The 23,471-nt window shown below is 31.9% G+C and overlaps 1 protein-coding gene across 1 annotated transcript in view; it reads right to left on the minus strand.

Moving 5' to 3' along the window:
- LOC136973475 (zinc finger protein 721-like) overlaps positions 1-22,167 on the minus strand; it is a 64,093-nt gene extending 41,926 nt beyond the window's left edge. Inside the window, 7 exon segments of the mRNA XM_067268207.1 lie at positions 1,236-1,340; positions 1,342-1,499; positions 1,995-2,285; positions 11,310-11,600; positions 15,202-15,259; positions 19,519-19,656; positions 22,066-22,167. Of these exon segments, the coding sequence (XP_067124308.1) occupies positions 1,236-1,340; positions 1,342-1,499; positions 1,995-2,285; positions 11,310-11,600; positions 15,202-15,259; positions 19,519-19,656; positions 22,066-22,167 (1,143 nt within the window).
- Positions 22,168-23,471: the final 1,304 nt, after the last annotated feature.

Genomic DNA, 23,471 nt, shown 5'->3' on the forward strand with positions numbered 1-23,471 from the left:
TTTTTTTCACATGTAGTATAGAAATTTGTAAAAGATACATGATGCAGTTATAATATAAAATTAATTTTAAATAATGCTGTACGTTAAAATATGAAAATTTATATTTTACAAAATACAAGGGAAGGTCATTGGAAGCGATGGAAGCGCCGATTCCATCGCTTCCAATAACGGCACGCCACTGGTTTTTATATAATATACATGTCGAAATTTCTCCCATTGGGGGACATGGACAAAATTAAGGCTTACCTGAAGAACTCCGCTTCTATTTATACTATTTTAGATGCAGTGTTTTGCGTTTTTGATTGCGTTTCAATATGTGTACGTCACAAAATATACACTAAAAAGGGATTTTTCGATATTCCCCCGTGAGGGAGAGGAACAGGTTTAAGGATTACTGTGAAAAACTCCGCTTCTATTTTACTATTTTAGACGTGGTTTTTGCGTTTTTGATTGACTTTTAATAGAGTACGTCAACAGAATATACACTAAAAAGGGATTTATCGATATTCCCGCGCGGGGGCGAGGGACAGGATTAAAGCTTACGGTGAAGAACTCGGCTTCTATTAAACTATTTTAGATGCGGTTTTTTGTTTTTGATTGCGTTTTAATAGGGTACGTCAACAGAATGTATACTAATAAAAATTTTTTTAAATTCCCCCCCACGGGGAAGTGTTATACATTTATAATAGATACATTTTCAGCCACACAACGCGTGGCCGGGTCTGCCAGTCAGATATATATTTAATGGAAATTCAAACATTGCTTAAATGTAAAATGTAGGAGTGTTTTCGATAGGTTTATTCTAAAAATACTCAACGACTTCTTACTAATTAAAATAGAAAATAAATTTTTCTGCACAGCTTAAATCATACAAGTACTAAAAATAGTAAAAATACACTGTTTAATTTTCATTAACATACAATTTTACAGAAGCTTTAGTCCAGAAAGTCGAATTTTTACATAAAACGTAAATATTAAAAATCAAGAAAATAAAACTATATTTTCTTGTTTTTGTGTTCAATAAAATATAAATACGTACGAAATACTTTTTCATACAAATACAATCAAACAATTCTTTTTATCTATTTTTGTTTACACGTTTTGCATTGTAAATAGCATCATTCAAGATTTTTGTTATGACGTCTTATAATATGACTATGTAAAGCCCATCTTGAAGCGAATTTCTGTGTGCAATAATTACAAGAGAATGGCCTCTCTCCGGTGTAAAGACGAACATGTTGTATCAATGTAATCTTGCGTGCGAAACATTTTTTACAATAATCACAAGTGAAAGGCTTCTCTCCTGTGTGAATTCGGAGATGTTCTATCAGTTTGTTTTTTTGTAAAATTTCTCTTGCAATGATCACACGTAAATGCTTTCTCTCCGGTATGAATCTTGACGTGATGTCGTAGGTTGCTGGAATTATTGAACTTACGAGTACAGAATATGCAAGGCAAGTTGGTACCAGTAACCGGTACATCTACTGATCCAAGTAAAACTAAATACGAGCTAATAGATGAATATTTAGCAATGGATCATTGAGTAAACAAGATTGACTATGCGTATATACAAAATTTGCAAATAATATTAAACGAGTTATTACTACATAAAATAGAAAAATTCTGCTGCATTAAGTAAATCATACAAATAGTTTAGTGAGAATACACTGTTTAATTAAACTTCCATTTATTTATAAATAATTTCACAAACATTTCTCGTTTATATCCATTAACTCGAATTTTTATCTACAATTTAACTTACAAATCAAGAAAATAAAACTTTATTTTCTTATTTTCATGCTTAATATAATATAAATACGATTATTAAATGTTATTTTTTTCAAACGAATACATCCAGTTAATCATTTTTATCTTTTTGTTTTTTCACATTTTCCTTCATAAAACACATTATTTACGATTGTTACTATTATGACGGCTCATAGTATGAAAATATAAACCCGCTCTAGAAGTGAATTTCTGCATGCAATACTTACAAGAGAATGGCTTTTCTCTTGTGTGAAGACGAACATGCGCTATCAATGTATCCTTGAGTGCAAAACTTCGTTTGCAATGCTCACATGTAAATAATTTCTCTCCGGTGTGAATCTTCACGTGACGTAGTAGACTGCTGGTTTGGTTGAACTTACGAGTACAGAATTTGCAAGGCAAAAGTCCTTCTCCAGTGTGAATCTTCTGGTGACATTTAAATCCATATTTCGAAATAAATTCTTTCTTGCAATCGTCACACTTATATTTACCATTGCCTGTCTTGCGATGAGATGAAGCTGTAAAATGTGATAAATATAATAAATAAAAGTATCAAAACCCTTTAGTTAATAAAGAAATATATAAATTTAAATAATTGATAAAGTTATGTGTGAAGATGCATACTCCTCACAACATCTCTTAACAACAATGTAATGATTACTACTCCAATTACATCATGACACATATACACAAACTACGTACACCCGTGTTCGCCAACAACACAGACAAGCATAATAACTATCGCAAATTAATGTATTCTATATACATTTTTTTCAAAAAACAATTTATATGCAAATTGTAATATAATATATTCGGATAATAATTTTAAAACGTTTTCATTTAATTTTCTCTTCCCCTTCATTCGCACGAAATGTGTTTCCTTCTTTCATATATTCTTGTCATTTCTTATGGCTGTTTTCAATTTTCTTCTTCTGCAAACGAAAGTATTAGAAACATCATGCAGCTCTTCTTCTTCCTTCTTAGGAACGTTTCCTCAGTTATCAAATTCTCTGTTTTATTACTAAGTAAATCTGTAAATAAAAAGTTTCCAATAAAAATAGGAAAATAACTTCAAACACTATTTTACAACTGAAATTAAATATTTCAAAATTAAAAGTAACAATTTTATGAATTCTTCCTTCAACGTTTTAACCAGTTTTTCATCTTCACTCAAAATCTGAAAGAAAAAAAATCAAACTTATTTATTATTATTAATAAATGTGTATTTTTACGTATTAACTGAATTCGTAAAGTGACATTATTTACAACATTTAAACTTATTTGACCCGCGATGTTCGGAAACAAGTACATCGAGGAATGAGCGTATTTCAGGAAGTATTCGCTTTTTTTCCATTTATCATCTTTTACAATTTTCATTGCAGAATTAAATAAATAATACGACCTATAACTTTTTAACTATTTTTGAAGAAATATCTCCATTTAACATTACACCAACAAAAAAATTATTACAAATCTACTTACATCTTCTCCTCACTTATGAGAAACTCGAGACAACCAAAAGACTATGGGAACTTAAAATACTCAAAATACGTCCGTTAAACGAGTTTCACTCAATATGATAAACGTTTTTTTCAGAAATCTTTCTTTCCTTTTATATGTAACGGTAAACGTGATTTTCTTTCTCAATTGAATCGACAAAGTACCATCAAAGCATACATTAAAGCTTTTTAATGTAGATTTCTTCTTCGTGTCTTGAAACTTTATTTTCGTAGAATAACGATAGAATAATTCGGACGATTGTAAAGAAAGAAAAACTTCATCCCCTTCATAAAAGAAAATAACGCGATATGAACTCATTGTAAACCTTTACCTTTAAATTACCTTAAATTCGCTGGTTCCAAAATAAATTAACTTCAATTCTAATCACACAAATATTCCTTTCGTCAAGTCTCTGACTCAAACCACATTAGAAACTAGTTTCATAACGGAACATTTTTGAAATTCGAACAAATCGAGTGGCGCCGTCTGCAATTTGAAAACACAACAAAAATTTCAATTATTATTATTTTTTTATTATTATTACTTTCGAATTCCAAATATTCCAGTGAAATTTCAAATGATATTTTACTCGAATGAATCGGTTTATAAATGTTTTAACCGATAATTCAACGTATTTCCAAGACAAGCACATTTTTTTAATGTTCTTGTTCCTCTGTCATTTTGTACTTTTTCGGCCCTTGAAAAACGCCAACAGCCATAGTATCTTTTCAGATTAATGATTAAAGAATATACTATATAGCGATCAATGCATTAAAAAGAACATATTGTAAATGAATACTTTAAAACGTAACGCTGGAGAATGTGTTTAATTTATCGACCTGGCAATGTCAGTAATCCCGACTCCGAACCTTAAGTCTAGACTTCGGACGAAATACCGTAAGTGATGCGCGTAAGTGATACCTTTAAGTGCACAACCTTTCTGTGAGCAAAAAATGTCGAAACTCATCGTAATATACTTGTAGTCGAAACTCATGGCAAGATGTTCGCAGCTGAAAGTTCCATTTTCGTTTGTTATTCCACATTCACACGGGAGCGCCACGGTCTCTCCGTGTAGTAAAAAAGTTTGAAGCCAAAAGAAACCACGCCTACTCGATTTTTTCTTCTCCGCTATGCACTTCATTGTTTATGTGTCCACGAGCTAGCTGTGATAAGAACGTATCGGAACGCATAGTTTATGGATGCAAACGCTACGAGCCACTGTGCATGTCGGCCAGAAATGTTTTGCTTTTTCGTGCTTAGTGATGCAGCATGCCCTTCCCGTCCAAAAAGACTAAGCAGGTAACGTGGTTAACGTAACTCCGAGAGGAGAGAGGAAAAGTATACGGAGTTTCCAGGAAAAGCTTCTCGTAACTCCGGAAAAGCCTTTACGTCCCTCTCGGAGTTACATAAGCCGGATAGTTGACCTACTAACTTTCCAGTAAGTATTTATGAATGACAAAAAAAGAGAAAGGAAAAATATTCCAGCATAATAATGCATCTTCTGGCAAAATTTTGCTACTCAAATTGCTTCCTTTTGGATCCCGATGACATGTTTCAACATTTAACGCCATACAATTTTTCTCCCTTTCTTCCCACCAAACATGTTGCACTGAAATTTCGCGATCGTCTGGGGCTCGTACCTCATCCTGCCTTAACCGGTTTTACCCTCATCGCAGAGACAAGTGTTAATTGATGTTTAATTGCAATGATTCTGCGGTTAACTTTCTTGAACTCTGAGAAGTTACTGTAGTAGTATCATTAACAGCCACTTCGGGCCGATCGAATTGGGCTACGTTGCACTATTTTTTCAAGGTCATGCATTGTGCTTGTCATAATTTGTGGGCACAATGTGCATGGATCCGAATGATGAAATATGAGTAGATGATGGAACATTGTACGTGTGTGAATGAGTTAGTGCGGGTTTCAAGGCCTGTTATACCCTTCAAGTATAGCAGCTCTCATTAAACTATCTCTAATGTTATTGTACCTATTTCAACGTAAAACTATTTGAAGTGGTGTTTGGTAGTCCCGAATAGTGCAGTTGCATTGTGGATTGTTTCCAAAGTTACATCTATGCAAGAATTGCTTAAAGTTGCCTTTATTTGTAAGTAGCTGAGTGAGGATGTAACTAGAATAAAAGTGGCGAAGAATCGCAGTAGTGTCAATTTTGGGTATGAAAGTGTACGTGAGCCTACCAGTGGTGTCACAGTTTTAGCTGTCTTGCCAAACAATGAAGATTTGCTTCTTGAGGTGATTGTGGATGTACGAGATAGTAATGTAACTGAAAATACTAGTGACTGAAGGCTTTGCAGCTTGTTTGGAAAGATTGTCAGCGGTCTCGTTGTCTAAAACTCCCGTATAGCCCGAGACCTATTGGAAATCTATTTTAGTGTTGTTGTCTAAGTGTCTGAGAATGTGATGTATGAGATAAACGAGTTTTAAGCGTCTATCAGACTTTGTAATCCTGTGTAAAGCTACCCTACTGTCAGGCTTCGTAATACTGTGTAAAGCTACACTACATGCGATAGTGTAAGTGATGTCTTTTGTTCTTCCTACGCCCGATGTGAATTAAACTTTATAAATAGCTAAAGTTTCTGTCTGTGCTATTGAGCAGTGTGTACCTAGACAGAATGCAGGCGTTGTGAAGCTCGCTGCCTAAGTCGGAGTAAACTACAAAAGCGGTCGGCACCCACTTCGTCAATTATCTTGGAACTTTCAGTGTAATTTTTAAACATGGGATGATCACCTGGATTCGAAGTAAACATCAGGGGGAAGGTGATGGGAAGGATGGTAATTGTAATTAGAGAAGGTATTTTTTTATACATCAGAAGATAAAGAAATAATGCAGATTGATTATAGGTACTGTACACGGGTACTTACAGTGATACTTCAGTTTTCGTCGATAATCTGTCCGAAAACAATTGGCAAAATCCGAAACCGACGATAACCGAAGTCAACGAAAATTGAGCTATTACTGTATATTACATTCGAGTAAGATTTCGCTTTTCTGAACGTTTATGCCATTGAGCCGTTGGCACTCTATATCAGATGTAAATTAATACCTCTGATAATGCTTAAAAATCCTAAGACATTTTAGTTATTAAAATTTTTAAAAACAGTGAATTACGAATGGTTCTGATTATTATTTCACAATGATAGTACAGGGATCTGCGTAATACAGGGGTCCCAAACACTATGCCCGCGGGCACCATAGCGCCCGCCGATCGTTTTGCGTGTGCCCGCCGCTGTGCGACCACGATAAAAATAAAAATATTTCAGTTTTCAATAAAATGCTATGTAAAAGTTTTTTCATTTTTAATGATTAACCACACAAAAGTAGAAATGGCATCCAACACAGATAAAAGCACAAAGCGAAATACGACCGATCTCTTTTTCCCCTCACGCCAAATTTTCGCCAACCAAATTTCCCATACCTAAAATGAAATGAATCGATCCGTTTCTATGGTTGCTGTGACAATGCAGACATTTGTCTGGAGCTCATCCAGCGTTGCCATATTTGGCCACTTTGCGCCAAATATAGCTACCCTTTTTTTAGTTTGGCGTAAAAAATATCATTTGGCGCATTGGCTACTTTTGGGTTACATAAATTTGACGTGTCTACATTTTTGGCTTCATATTATTTATAAATATATTACTTGAATAAAAATCACTTTAAAATGGTGTTTTATCGTTTTTGATTAATTACAGACCCACATAAAACAAATATTTGTTTTATTATGTTTTTCAAATTATGCTTTTTTTCAAATACATTTTTGTTTGTCTCCTTTATAATAAATGATTATATCTATTTCTGAGTAAAAATTGAAAGTGTCTGTAGAAGTAATTTTTTTAAATATCCTTTTTTGTGACAAAGTTTTAATACTTATTATTATAATCTAGACATGTTAATCCTTAAATAATAAAAGTAGAACAAAAATAATAATAATTTTCCTATTCCAAAGAACTTCTCAAACCACAGTTATTTAATTTGAAAGTTGACTGACATTTCTTTATTAAACTAATATGTGCATTTTGCATATATCATAACCCTTCATCAATTTGGTTTTAGGTTTTTCTGTTTTAAAAGATATTTTAAGCAATTTTAACTTTTTCCTTTTTAAACTCCCCCCCCCTGTAGGCACTAAGGCCTTTTTAAGCAAGCCCATTATGTATTCGGCCACCATACAATTGGACGGCCAGGGACTGAGCCGACGCAGATGAGGGACAGAGCCCGACATATCCGCTTGGACCATCCTGAAAAATTCCTGGGGATTTTTCGACCCGATCGGATTTGATCCCGGATCTCTCCAGAGGGGGTAGGCTGGAGGGGTAGAGATAGAAATTTTGGATCTTCAGAACGACATTATCCTAAAATCCATTTTATCAGATGAGAATTTCTGGAATATAGTTGAAAGAAACAAATTTCCATTTTTGAAAAAAGCAACATATAAAATAAAATCGTTTTTCGGTTCCACATACTTGTGTGAATCATTGTTTTCGACAATGAACATTATAAAATCAAAGTACAGATCACGACTTACAGATGAACACCTTGATGATTGCTTACGAGCAGGAATAACATCATACTCTTCTAATTACAAAGCAATGGCCAATGAAATGCAATGCCAAAAATCACATTGACTTTGAGATTTATATTTTTTTATAAAGAATTTTTATTCTTTGTAGATTTTGTATGCATTGTTTAGTAATTACTTGTTTTATAAAAATTATTGTTAATATTTTTGTATGTTAAATTACATTTTTGGAATTAAATGTTTTTTGTATATCATGTGTATGTATTATTAACGATGTCCAATTCTAAATTCACCTTGAAAATTTAAATGGTCCCCACCGTCCGACTGGTATTCTAAAATTTGCTCTTAGGTACAAAAAGGTTGGGGACCCCTGGCGTAATGGAATCGTTCGTTTTATTTATTTATTTATTTTTTTTTTTATTCGAGCTTGAGCTGGAATTCAGAGAGTTTTCTTAATTTAGGGTAATTTTCCGCAGTTGAAATTGGTTCGATTGTTTTAGTTAGGGTGCCTAATGTTGATATGACATATTAACATTAATATGTTAATATGTCATATCAACATATTATATCATTGTATCATCAACATATTATATGTTGATATGTCATATCTGACATATTAACATATTAATGTTAACATCTGAAAGTAAGCAAGGGTATATAATGTGTCACTGTAAAAGACACTGTATTGATAAAAAAACAAATGTCTCTCAAAGAACATAAAATGCATGAATAATTAAATGTTGTTGTGAAGTAACCAAGTTAAATTTCTGTATATGGTAAATAATTTTGTTACCTGCGTATATAAGATGATTGAAGATAAATAAATCATAATGAAAAAAAAAGTTTTATTTTCTTATCATCACCTCGTTATTAGTTAACATCCAGAACGTGTGGTGGCTTTTAACCATAATAAATTCGTCGCACAGTGGTTTTCAACTTTAGCAGCTGATTTTATCGTGTATCAAGTACCTACAAGTATATGTAATTAGTCCTTTAGCACTTTTTAGCAAAACAAAAGAAACAAATGTGTATTTTTCTCCATATATTTTATTTATTTAAAACTTTTTTAAGTATGAAAATTAAATTTCTAGAAAAACTTGTAGAACTAATGTTGTTCGGCATTAAAAATTGTAAATAAAAATGTTTCGAGCCTAGAATCCATATTTTAAAGTTACAAACCACTGTACGTCGTATGATCCTGTATCGTGGTTGCATCAGCTAACGTTCAGAACGCGTTATGGCTTTTCTTAATCACTACAACGCGTACTGGTCAAACATCATGAAAGCCACGACGCGAATTTCCCTTCGTGGCCGTTTTTTTCGCTCAATGAGCGATTTCGGTCTTTGAGCCTCACATATATAATTACAAAAGTAGATGAAATTTAGACATTTCAATTTTTTTAGAAACGACTGAAAGAAACGATACTGTAGAATCCTCCGTGTGAGTATTTAGCTAAAAGTAACCAGGGGCTTTTCATTACATATATCATTGGAAAGTGACGCGTGGGCAATGTATGACAACACGAAACTTTCGAAACTGTGCCGTTGCTTTATCATTTAACTTAACAATGGGACATTATCTCATCATCAAAACGTTTGTTAAAGCGTTGGTGGGTCAACAATGAACAAGAGGACGTGGCGAATGTCAAAGGCCCGATAGTGCGGAAAGCGACAATTGGTGTTTGTTTGTTGACGTCGTGATGCAGTCGCTTCCACAAACAACGCCTTCCGAAAAAAACTCTGTCGTGAACAACTGCATGGTTTGAAACATCCAGATCAAATTACTTCGCTCAAAAATTAATAAAGCCCGATCCTGACAAAAATGCGCCTGCACGAAAAGCAAAGTCCATCCTAGAGAAGCTAAAAGAGCCTGCTTCATCCGGACATAGCATCAGAACTGCCGTATTGTTAATTTGCAGCAAATTTGACTAGTTGTGAATGACACTGATCGTTATTGCCCACAAGACTGAACTGTAATCTTTCTTTAGTTAATTGTCAATAACATTTTTAAATATCTAATTATCCTCTACAACGTGATAATGGTCTTATGGCGTAGCGATATAGATATAAGTGGTGTGATAACTATTGTGACTGTCAGATTAAAATACAGGATAAACAGATAAACTGATATACGTGTAACATATCTTCTTCATCGTCAGGTACGGTATCAACACATGCTAAAAGATAAGTCGATATTTTCGTACCACTTGTGTCTTTTACATCAAATTTCTACTCTTTTAAACGAACAATTTTATTAATGTTTAAAATATAAAATAGTTTGTCTGTTCTCAAAATAGTGAGACGTAATTACAAAAGTTACAGTTTCACGGGCTGACAGTTAAGTTTCGGTGTTAAATTTTAGATGTCATTCATTATAACAATATTAGATATAACAAATAAGTAAAATCGTTTGTTATTTTCTCAAAATCTTTTCAATATTCGGATGGTTACCAATAGATAATTAAGTTTAAATAGGTTTAATTGTTCGTTATTTGTCTCCTAATTATAATATTGACTTTTTGTGATTAAAAAGTATTTTGTTTATTGATATTTTACACTCCTTACGTAATAAATCAATAATTGTTTTAAAATAATATCAAATGGTATTAGTGTAAAAGCCCAATAGGATTCATATCATGTATCAGAACTGTCTCATAAAATGAATGCAAGCTCTTGACCAGACTGTTATTTATGCAAAAATATGATTAAAGAGAAAAACGAACGTACATTACACTATTATAGGCACACATTTCCAAATGATCATAAGACGATAAAAAAGGACAAAAATGATAATTCCTGTCAGAATATCTTTAGCGTTGATTGGCTTTTAACACGTGTTGAATATTGCAACATCTACTGTGAATGCTACTTTCCAAAATAATTTAAGCGTTGTTGGTTCCTAAAAGTTGAAAAATAGAAACTATTTATATTTAAAGTAATTTTCTCGGCAAAAGCGACTTGACCACGTGAAGTTGGTACCAGTAACCGGTACATCTACTGATCCAAGTAAAACTAAATCCGAGCTAATAGATGAATATTTAGCAATGGATCATTGAGTAAACAAGATTGACTATGCGTATATACAAAATTTGCAAATAATATTAAACGAGTTATTACTACATAAAATAGAAAAATTCTGCTGCATTAAGTAAATCATACAAATAGTTTAGTGAGAATACACTGTTTAATTAAACTTCCATTTATTTATAAATAATTTCACAAACATTTCTCGTTTATATCCATTAACTCGAATTTTTATCTACAATTTAACTTACAAATCAAGAAAATAAAACTAAATTTTTTTATTTTCATGCTTAATATAATATAAATACGATTATTAAATGTTATTTTTTCAAACGAATACATCCAGTTAATCATTTTTATCTTTTGTGTTTTTTCACATTTTCCTTCATAAAACACATTATTTACGATTGTTACTATTATGACGGCTCATAGTATGAAAATATAAACCCGCTCTAGAAGTGAATTTCTGCATGCAATACTTACAAGAGAATGGCTTTTCTCTTGTGTGAAGACGAACATGCGCTATCAATGTATCCTTGCGTGCAAAACTTCGTTTGCAATGTTCACATGTAAATGATTTCTCTCCGGTGTGAATCTTCACGTGACGTAGTAGACTGCTGGTTTGGTTGAACTTACGAATACAGAATTTGCAAGGCAAGAGCCCTTCTCCCGTGTGAATCTTCTGGTGATATTTAAATCCCTTTTTCGAAATAAATTCTTTCTTGCAACTTTTACATTCATATTTTCTACTCCTTGTTTTACCAGGAGATAAAACTGCAAAACATGAATATTAGATACAATAAATAAAAATATCAAAACTTTTTCATCAATATATGAATATAAATTTTGATGAAGTATGTTTAAATAATTGATAAAGTTATGTGTGCAGGTGGAAATGTAATTTACATACTCCTCACAACTTTCCTTAATTATAATGTAAAGCAGTGGTTCTCAACCTATCTCAGGTCGTGGACCACCTGTCATATCCTTTTTTATACACGGAGCATTAGCATTAATACATTCAGAAATTGATACGCAATTCCGTGTTTACTATTCTCAATAAACAATAAAGCAATAAATTGATAGACATTAATATATTGAATAAAATAGAAACATGGGAGTATCTACGAATATAACAATGAGAATAAATTTCAAAAAAATATAATCTTTTCTTTCGAGGTAAGTATGCGGAACACCTGTATCCGCGCAACACTGGTTAAGAACGACTGACGTTAATGTTACAACTACTCCAATCACAACATGACATCATATACACAAATTGCCTACATCAAGGTTCACAAATATTATCGACACGCATAATAACTGTCGCGAATTAATGTGATTTCTATACATTTTTCTCGAAAAAATTTATATGCAACTTATTTTGCAAAATAAAATATTTCAAAACTAAGTTTAGAACGTCTTCATTTAATTTTCGCTTCCTCTTCCCTTGCACGAAATATATTTCTTTCTTCGATATACTCTTGTGTTATTTCTTATGGCTGTCTTCAATTATCTTCATCCGTAAAAGAAAGTATAGAATGCCCTGTTGTGACTGTGGGTGAATCTGAAAATAAAAATAAAATACGAGAATAGCGTCAAAGACTTTTCTAACTGAAACTAATTATTTCAACATTAAAAGTAACAGTTCTACGAATTCTTCCTTCAACGTTTTAACCATAGAATTTCATCTTCATTCAAAATCTGAAAAAGAAACGAATCCAAATTATCTTTTATTATTAAGAAATGTGTATTTCTATGTATTAACTGAATTCGTACAGTGACAACAAAGTAATTTCACCTGCAAATTTCATTCTGCGAAGTAATTCCTTGCAGAATTAAAAACTTATAAGAAGTGAAATTTTTCTTGGAAAAATCAGCATTTAACATTACTTCCAGAAAAAAGATAATTACAAATCTATTTACATTCTCTCCACACATATCGACAAACTTCAGACAACGAAGGAACATCGAGAAATTAGAACCCGCTCACATTACAGATTAAGGCCGCGACTCCACTAGCCGTAAAAGGGCCGTAAAACCCCTCGCCGTAAAAGCTTTTAATCACGTGATCATGATATTTTACGACCTGCTCGGGCGTAAAATATCATGGTCACGTGATTAAAAGATTTTTCGGCGAGGGGTTTTACGGCCCTTTTACGGCTAGTGGAGTCGCGGCCTAACCTTTCGTACGATAGTTAAGTCGAATTGGAGTGCATCCCTGCACACTGATACAACTGTTAGCCATATTCCATTTACCAACTATTGAGTTTAAATAAAATCGACTAATTAATTAAACACCTAAAATAGTGCGAATTTATGAAATTATAGCTTTTTGAATGTATTTTTCTCTTCACGTCTTGAAACTTTTAATTTTCGTTGAAGAATGAAAGAATGATTCGAACGGTTGCAAAGAAAAAAACTTTTTGAATTCCTTCATATAAGAATATCACGCGATATAAACTCATTGTAAACGTTTACCTTTAAATGACCGAGGATTTGCCTGTTCTAAAATAAATTAACTTCAATTCTAATTACACAAATATTCCTTTCGTCAAGTCTTTCATTCAATCGACTTTTGAAATAACAGATCCACAACGGCACATTTTTGAAATTTGAATAAATCCAGTGGCGCCGTCTGCAATTTGAAAAACAAAAGAAAGCTTTCAGTTCTTTTTATTATTATTATTTTATTCTCGTAGTTACTTTCGAATTCGAAATGTTTGAGTGAAATTTCTTCGAATAATATTATACTCGAATGTAGTGTATAGCGATCAATACAGTAATAAAAATATACTGTAAATAAATACTTTAAATCGTAATACAGAAGTATCCCGTTAATTTATCGACCTGGCAACGTCAATAATCCTGGCTCCGAACCATGTCTTGGGTTTAAAGCATGGGTGTCAATCTCAAACTGCTTAAGTGCCAATTTTTTGTCTCAAGTATGACAGTGGGCCAGTTGTTTTTAGCTTTTGTAGCCAAAATTTTTCTAAAAAGTAGCCCAAAAGAAACCGACTTAAAACATCCCTTTTTAATAACCCGAGATTTCACAATAAAATATAAAAAACGCCATTTATAGTTTTCAGCAATGACTTTAATCATAGAACAAACATTCTCAGCCAATTTACAGGCCTGAAGCAGGTCTGTAAAGTGATCTAGAAATAAGGATTGCAATATTTAAAATACTAGCATAAACTGATTTACAAGAACTCGATTTTACAAGATGTTTTTAAAAAGTTTAAAATGCTAGTAATTGCATTTAAAATATGAAATGAACGTAAATGCAATGTGTGCGTTTACGTTTTTATATTTTAATTGTGATTAAACGAAATAAAATTAAATAGTATTAATAAATCTAATTTTTTTTTCTTTGATCGGTGAGGGTCGTAAGGGTTTAAACCCTTACGACCCTCACCGGCGTACATCTTTGCCGGCGAGAAACCAGTTTGAGAGGTTTGAAAACTTTCGCTGGCGTATCTTTACGTCGGTGTTTTCAAATTTATATTTCTTGAAAACTATACATCATAGACATTAGCAGAATACGCCATTGTTTTCTTCTGATTTTATTTTACATGGCATTTTTTATTCGTCTTCTATTTTTAAATAAATTCGTCATTTTTGATTTTTTAAATAAACATACTGCTTAGATGGAAGTCAGTCATGTTTAGTATTCAGGTAAATGTTCCTTTTCCTGTCTGTTTCATTAATTTTTTTGCTAATTTTTGTGATATCACAAATTTATTTAGTTTATTACATATTTTTATTATACTTTTCATGATTTCTGATATTTTTTCATCGTAAATGTAATGTATAGAACAGAAGTGACTTCTGTTCTTTTATATTATAATAATCAAAAAATATTGTTTTACTTCAAACTGCTGTTTATCATATGATTATAAAAATGAGGATTATTAGCAAAATCAGCTGGAGGTTAGGCAGAATGATTTAGCTATGAATATAAAAATATCAAAACTGTTTATTTTTCCTTATAAATGATAAGCTTATTTTTCTGTTACCAGTCGTTTAAATTACAGTGTAATTGTTGTATTGTACTTGGGATAATGTTTCTAAATACTAAACAATGTTTTTTGTCAGATTATATAATTAAAAAAAATACAATTTAATCAAATTTATTTGGCCTAATTTTTAATCGCCATTTTTGTCACATAATCCTTACTACACGTTTATGCGCATTTAAATGCATTTTATACATAATGCTGCTTTGCCTACAGTGAATAAATTATTTTTGTGTGTATTTAAATTTATTTTTTTAAAACTTGATAAGAAAATAAATTCGAAACACGAAAATTCCATCAAAAATATGATAATATAAAGAGATAAGTTAATATATTTTTTATACAGGTTATATTACACGATTGATCTTCAGCATCCTTAGGACGAAACGATGCGGAAGAGCACCGATAGAATTTCTAAAAATCAGAAAAAATATTTCGAATTTTTAGATAATTTTTACTTAAAATATAATCAAAATATACTTTTAATGTAATTCGAAAGTAATTTTTTATATAAAATTGGAAGGTAAAATTAAAAATCGCTTTGGGAGAAGAGCGAAAAATATCCAATTTTCACCCAAAAATGTTAATTTTTTTCTTGATAATTTACTACCAGAATAAGATAAAATGATGCAAAAAAGTATATATTTGTTAAGATCACGCGTATTGCAAAGCAATTTTAAAATGAAAATTATAAATCACAGCTATAAAAACAAAGAATTAGACAGTAGCTTGGTCGAATGTCTCTGCTTGTGTGTGTGTGTGCGCACGAGCGCACGCAATGTCAAAGCTAAAATCGTGGATAGATGAATAAATAATGTGTAATGGAATACTATAGCAGGTGCAGTGATAACTCACTCAGCAAAATGGGACTTTTATACACATGAGATAGTTTAGTTTGGCCATCAGGAGCTTCTGCTGATCTAAACAACTAAGTTTGTGTATTTAGAAAAGCAATTTTGTACGTCTGTTGATGTTTATTAAATAATCTTGAACAGTTTTTGATGAAGTCTAAACGATAGAACTTTCTTATTCATTTTGTATTTGTTTTACTTTTATAAAAAGCAATGTTACCTAGTGTGGCCCACTGTAACGTTACGCGTCATCAAAGTGGCCCGTGAAACAATTTGGGTTGGCCAGGCCTGATTTAATCTAAATATTTCAAGATTGAAAAACGGATAGTGTATACCATTAAGGAACTCTTGTTTACAAACGGTGCTAATCTGGTTCATTCAGTGCTTGTACAATCGAATGAAAAAATCGATTGTCTTTTTCAATCGTGCCCATCACTTGCATGGAATGCGGAATGGCGTTCTCATTACGTAACACACTCAAATGTCACATGCGTGTACATTCTAAAACTACAAGTGTATGGCCTCTCTTATGTTTTACGAATTTCTCACAAACTTCTCGGCTAAACACTCGTACAAGCATACTAAGTCATTTTCATATTCTTGTGAGAAATGTGAAAGAGGTTTTATTTCACCTAAACATAAACTCCGTCATTATAGTCATAATTTGTACTAAAAAAAGGATGTGAGCTAAGATTCTAATTAATGACGCTTATACATAAATAATTATTTTCTTTTGCAGTAAAATACTGTTTATTCTTTCATTAATTTTTGTATAATCTGAACTTTCATTAGTTTTTTTAAGGTTCGTTTTATATGTTAGCTGATGTTATTATTATTTAGATTACAATTCTGATTCAAAAATAAAACACCGAACCAACATGACCATTGAGAAAGCAGGGTTGTCTTGGAGTTCAAAAAATTCAAAGTGCTAATTTTAATTATAATTATTTTTGAATGACCACTTTAATTATTATTCTATTAAAACGTTATCATATGTTGATGGTCTTGAGTTCTTCACTGAGCTGATAACATATAGAAATTTGAACAGAAACTAACTAACAGAAATTAAAGTCACACCTCGTCTTATATGCAACATCGTCTTATAATATAATAATATAATAATAATGATAATAATAATTTGTAGTATTATTTGTATTAACAAAAAAGGTGTTCCAATGGACTTCAATAAGCCCTGATCCCCGAAAAATTTTATCCGCCCCTGGTCTACAACTTTTTCAGACTGCAGCCCAATATAAATGAATATTTGAAAAATAAAAACACATCAACAGTGTTATTAAACGAGAGTAACCATGTGAACTTTAGACCCAGAAGACCATAAAATTTCACTTTGTGCATCAAGCGTCATAAGAAAGTCACTTAGTGTTTTTCCTCGTTGTTTTTAAATAAATAAATAATAATATTTTAATACTTTTTCGATTTTGTTCACATTTTTACGACTTTTACACAGAGTTGAAGTGACTTTCAAGGTGAGTTTTAGTATATTTTATCATCACTCCCCGAATATAAGTACATTTCTTACAATGTGTTGCGAACTGGAAAACGCTGTGTTCTTAATGTTTATAATGTTTGCATATTATTTGTTATAACGAATATTCCTTTTGAAACTTCTTAAAAATAATTTCGATAGAAGAAATGCCATCGGAATTTGTCAAAAGATGTAGCAGAAAATGGAAGCAATTAGTAGCATCACCTATAGAATCGTTATTTACTCGAAAAGATATAAATTTACATATACATCAATAATGAATTGTATAAATTTAATACGTTCATTTGTTTCAAATTCTATAAATAAATCAGGCGAGTGGAAGTAATTACGCCAACTTAAGCTTTTTCAATTTTTATAAACTTTTGTGAGAGTGGGTGAAATAAACTCCGACCCCAGCAACAGGTAGGTTTTATTAATAAGAAAACAATTATTTAAGCACTATCCTTTTTACCACCCTACAGAATTATCTTCCAAAAATCGGCAATTAAATACTCTACCAAAATAAGTTTTTATTTTGAATTAATTTTTTAGAATTTGTGTCAAACAACATCACTGTTAAAAATGTTTAAATTTAACATGATAATGTGTCTTTGTAAATTTATAACGTTACAGAACATTAAAAAATAATAAATTGAGCAAATACTTGAAAAATAACTTTTTCATCAATAAAATTGATCACATTCAGAATAAAAGAAGACACGTTTCTGTTTTACGCCACTTCAGTTGTGAAGTGTAACCTCTTCAATGATTTTAGCTGTGTCATAATATGACATCACACGTCTGTCTCTTCTTGCCATTTGCAAAATCTAAGAAATTTTCTTTTAATATAAATGATGGCGCATATTGTCAAAATTACAGCCTCACAATATATTAAGATACATGTTCATGCAGTCGTTCAATAGGGGTTATCTACAATATTCTAAATTGACGTTATTTATTGTTCAGTGCCGGTTTTTTACACAAAGGCAAAAATCGAACGCACATCACTCGTCTTTCTACCTCCTCTTCGTACAGAACTGTCTGTCGTTTCCTCTTTCGGACAATATTTTAATTTTAAAACTGTATTTCTTAATAAAATTAACAGAAATTCAGATTTCGCATTTCTTAGTTTGCATTTCGGTGTTAGAAATTTAGTACATGTTATTATCTGAAAAATATCGACAAATATCACAGAACTTTTTATCTTCTGTAAATCAGATATATTTTTAATGTACAGGTATACCTCGAGTTATGTCGTTCCCGATTATACATCGTTTGTCAGAAAAATATATGAAAAAATAAAAATCAAGTTCAAGTCAGTATATTCGACGTTAAATCCGTCCGGCACAAACATTGAAGTCGTAATATCACTAGAAAAGCGTTGAAAACACATAACATCATATTAAAATATGTACATTTACAGTAAATGTTAATATAATCATCATAAATCCTAGAGAACAAAACATAAAAACGTCTGTGTTTCTGTGTTGTAGCTTCTTATTTAGCGGTCTTTAAGTGCTCGTTATTGGCGTTTTCCATCGTAGTTTCGACTTACGTCGTAACTACACAAGTAAATTCGACTTACATCGCCTGTCCTGGAAGCAATTACCGACGTAAGGCGAGGTATACCTGTATATTAAAACACTGCTTAAATGTAAAATATAAGAGAGAAAGTATTTAGAATACGATTATTCTAAAAATACTCAACTACTTCTTACTAACTAAAATGGAAAATAGATTTTTCTGCACAACTTATATCATACAAGTATTAAAACTAGTAAATATAAACCATTTAATCAAACTTCCATGCACATACAATTTTACAAAACCTTTAGTCCAGAAAGTCAATTCAAATTTTTACATAAAACGTAAATATTGAAAATCAAGAAAATAAAACTATATTTTCTTGTTTTTGTGTTCAATAAAATATAAATACGTACGAAAAACTTTTTCGTACAAGTACAATCAAACAATTCTTTTTATCTATTTTTGTGTACACATTTTGTCTTGTAAATAACATCCGTCAAGATCAGTATTATGACGTCTCATATGATGAGATAAATTCGATCTGGAAGCAAATTTCTGTATGCAATAATTACAAGAGAATGGCTTTTCTCCGGTATGAATACGGGCATGATCTATCAATGCATCCTTGCGTGCGAAACTTCGTTTACAATAATCACAAGTAAAAGGCTTTTCTCCTGTGTGAATTCGGAGATGTTCTATCAGATGTTGTTTTTGTGTAAAACTTCTTTTACAATGATAACATGTAAATGATTTCTCTCCTGTATGAATCTTCACGTGACGAACAACATTGCTGGTTTGGTTGAACTTACGAGTACAGAATTTGCAAGGTAAGAGCCCTTCTCTAGTGTGAATCTTCTGGTGACATTTAAATCCATACTTCGAAATAAATTCTTTGTTGCAATTTTCACATTTATATTTCCCATTCGTTGTTCTACGATGAGATGAACCTGCAAAATGTGATAAATACAATAAATAAAAGTATCAAAACCCCTTTAGTTAATAAAGAAATATATAAATTTAAATAAATATTTTTAACTAATTCATAAAGCTATGTGCGCAGATACAAGAGTAATTTGCATACTCCACACAACAACACTCTTAACAATGTAATGATTACAAGTACAGTACTCCAATCACATCATGACATCATATACACAAATTGCGTACACCAGTGTTCACAAAGATCACCGACAAGCATAATAACTATCGCAAATTAATGTATTGTATAGACATTTTTTTCGAAACAATTTATATGCAATATATTTTCTAATATAATATATTTGGATAATAATTTTAAAACGTTTTCATTTAATTTTCTCTTCCCCTTCATTCGCACGAAATATGTTTCCTTCTTTCGTATATTCTTGTTATTTCTTATGGCTGTTTTGAATTTTCTTCTTCGGTAAACGAAAGTATTAGACACGTCACGCAGCTCTTCTTCTTAGAAACATTTTCTCAGTTATCATATTTTCTGTTTTGTTGGTAAGTGAATCTGCAAATAAAAAGTTTCGTGTAAAAATATAACACGAGAATATTCTTTCCTAACTGAAATTAATTATTTCAACATTAAAAGTAACAATTCTACGAATACTTCCTTCAACGTTTTAACCATAGATTTTAATCTTCACTCATAATCTGAAAGAAAAAAAATCAAAATTATTTTTTATTAATTAATAAATGTGTATTTTTACGTATTAACTGAATTCGTAAAGTGACATTAATTAAAACATTTGAACTAATTTCACCCGCGATGTTCGGAAACAAGTACATCAGGAATGAGAGTATTTCAGGAAGTACAGTAAAACCTTTCTATGGCGACCACCCACGGTTCCTTCAAAAAGTGGTCTTTTAGACAGGTGGTCGTCCAATACAGGTAGTGCTGTAATACTATATTTCCTCACGTATTTTGCGCACAGATATGGCTATCGTATTTTATTCTTATTGGATAACTGGAATAACAGAATTTGTCGTGATTTTATAAGACAGATTTAAGCTAATACCAGTATTTTAAAGATTACCTGGATTAAAGATTAAAGGAACTGGTCGCTTATTATAGTTGTTGTTTGTTGTTTCGGACTGAAAATCGATGCCCGCGGTCGCGTTACACAGGTCATCAGGTAACTTATACGAAGACTGTATGTATAACTATTCCGTGCCAGAAATTTTTTCCGGTTTGACAGGTGCCCGTCGAATGCAGGTGGTCGCCTAAGCAGTTTTCACTGTATACGCTTTTTTTCCATTTATCACCTTATAAAATTTTCATTGCAGAATTAAACACTTATAAGAACTAAAACGTTTTAGAATATTTATGAAGAAAAATTTCCATTTAACATTGCATGGAGAAAAAAATTATTACAAATCAACATACAAATCTCTCCACACTTATGAGAAACTCGAGACAACGAAAAGACATTGGGAACTTAAATTACTCAAAATACGTCCGTTATACGAGTTTCATTCAATACGATAAATGTTCTTTCTCTCCAATGTAACAGTCAACGTGATTTTCTTTCTCCATCGGAACTACAAAGCATCATCTTAAGTCAAGCAGTTTCACGAAGCAATGACAAGAGGGCCAATTTCCCAAATTCCGAACGTTGTTTTACCATTTTCTGTTGAGAATTAATTTCTTCAATTATAAATGCAAATATATTTTTTATCCTTCCAGTCATCGAACGACTTCACCGCATTTACAACGGAATGTAAAATTAGAATTAAATGGCGCCTTCTGTAATATAAAATATAGACACTAATTTTTCATCACTTTTCTCAAAACAAAATTCGCGCTTAACATTTCGAGCCAACAATGGCTCGAAAGTCGCTTCCAATCCTAATTAATTGCTACAATAAATAATTACATTGAATCACGCTAATTAATTGAACACATAGCAAAGTGCGAATTTATAATATTAAAGCTTTTTGAATGTATTTCTCGTCTTCATGTCTTGAAACTTTTTATTTTCGTTGACGATCGATACAATAATTCGAACGATTGCAAAAAAAAACTTTTTGAATTCCTTCATATAAGAATATCACGCGATATAAACTCATTGTAAACGTTTACCTTTAAATGACTGAGGATTTGCCTGTTCTAAAATAAATTAACTTCTATTCTAATTACACAAATATTTCTTCTGTCAAGTCTTTGACTCAAACGGCTTTTGAAATAACAGATCCACAACGGCACATTTTTGAAATTCGAATAAATCCAGTGGCGCCGTCTGCAATTTGAAAAACAAAAGAAAACTTTCATTATTATTTTCTTATTATTTTTTTATTACTTTCGAATTCGAAATGTTTGAGTGAAATTTCAAATGCTATTTTACTCGAATAAATCAATTAATAAATGTTCTAACCGATAAATCAACGTATTTGCAAGTCAAGAACTTTTTCTTTTGATGTTCTTGTTCCTCTGATATTTTGTACTTTTCTGGCCCTTGAAAAGGGCCAACGGCCATAGTGTCTTTTGAGATTAATGATTAAAGAATGTAGTGTATAGCGATCGATACAGTAAAAAGAACATACTGTAAATGAATACTTCAAAACCTTAATACTGGAATATGCATTTAATTTATCGACCTGGCAACCTCAGTAATCCCGACTTCGAACCTTAAGTCTGAAGAGTTCAGACGAAAAATACCGTAAGGAATGCCCTAGTCCTTTTTATCATATATCACCAATATTACTCTATTGTGACAAAAATGTATGAATTTAAATAATTAATCAACTTTTGAGTTTTTTCGCAGCTGAAATTCTGATGGAACTGAGGATATAAACAGGTGCGAAAAACGAAAAGATGTAAACTCTGAATAAGAAATTTTTCACCCATACCAGAATTGTATACCCCTTGTGCGAGCAAAAAGGAGAACAATACCTATAGTTGAAACTCATCAACAGATATTCTCCGCCGAAAGTTCCATTTTCGTTTGTTATTCCACATTCACGGCGCGGTCTCTCTGTGTCGGGAAAAAGTTTGAAGCCAAAGAAAACCACGCCTGCTCGATTTTTACTTCTCCGCGATGCACTTCATTCTTTATGTGTCCACGAGCTAGCTATGATGGAAACGTATCGGAACACATATTTTATGCGTGCAAACACCACGACAAGCTGTGCATGTCACCCATACTTGCTTTGCTTTTTCGGGCTTATTCATGCAGCGTGCCTTTTCTGTCCAAAAAGGCTTAACCGGTCACTTGGCCACGGCTTTTTCTCTCGGGGAAATAAAAGCCGAACGGTTGGCCTGCTATCCTTGCAGTATATTAATATTAATGTATTAACGTATGAATGTATATTAATTAATAACGTTTGTACAATTAATGAAAAACCAAATCAAGCACACATTACAATATATTCTCCATAACATTTTTAAAATGTTATTTTTAAACGGTAAATCATACAGCAATAAGTTATCAAAGAAAGAGTTATTATTAAGAATAAGAAAAATCTTCTTGCATTACAGTAGAGAAATTTCAAAAACTTTCAATAAAGATTTTGTCAATGGATCAGATGCTTGGTCATCCTCCTCGAACAAACATTTCGGAGAAGAAACACTCCCAAGTATTTCCTGTTCTAATTTATCGGAATTTGCATGTATTTCTTTGCCCAGATTTGAGTCACTCGACAAATTCTCTTGAAAAATTCCTTCCCTGTCCATTTTAGTTAAAAAGTCATTTAGTTCCTTGATCGGCCCACCTGTGATCAGGCAGTCTTCGTCTCTGAACACTCGGAGTTCAATCGTGGGTTCGCTTCTCGCTCGGACGGA

This window comes from Centruroides vittatus, unplaced genomic scaffold, assembly GCF_030686945.1.
Source record: "Centruroides vittatus isolate TY-2023 unplaced genomic scaffold, ASM3068694v2 contig_318, whole genome shotgun sequence".
Lineage (NCBI taxonomy): Eukaryota > Metazoa > Arthropoda > Arachnida > Scorpiones > Buthidae > Centruroides > Centruroides vittatus.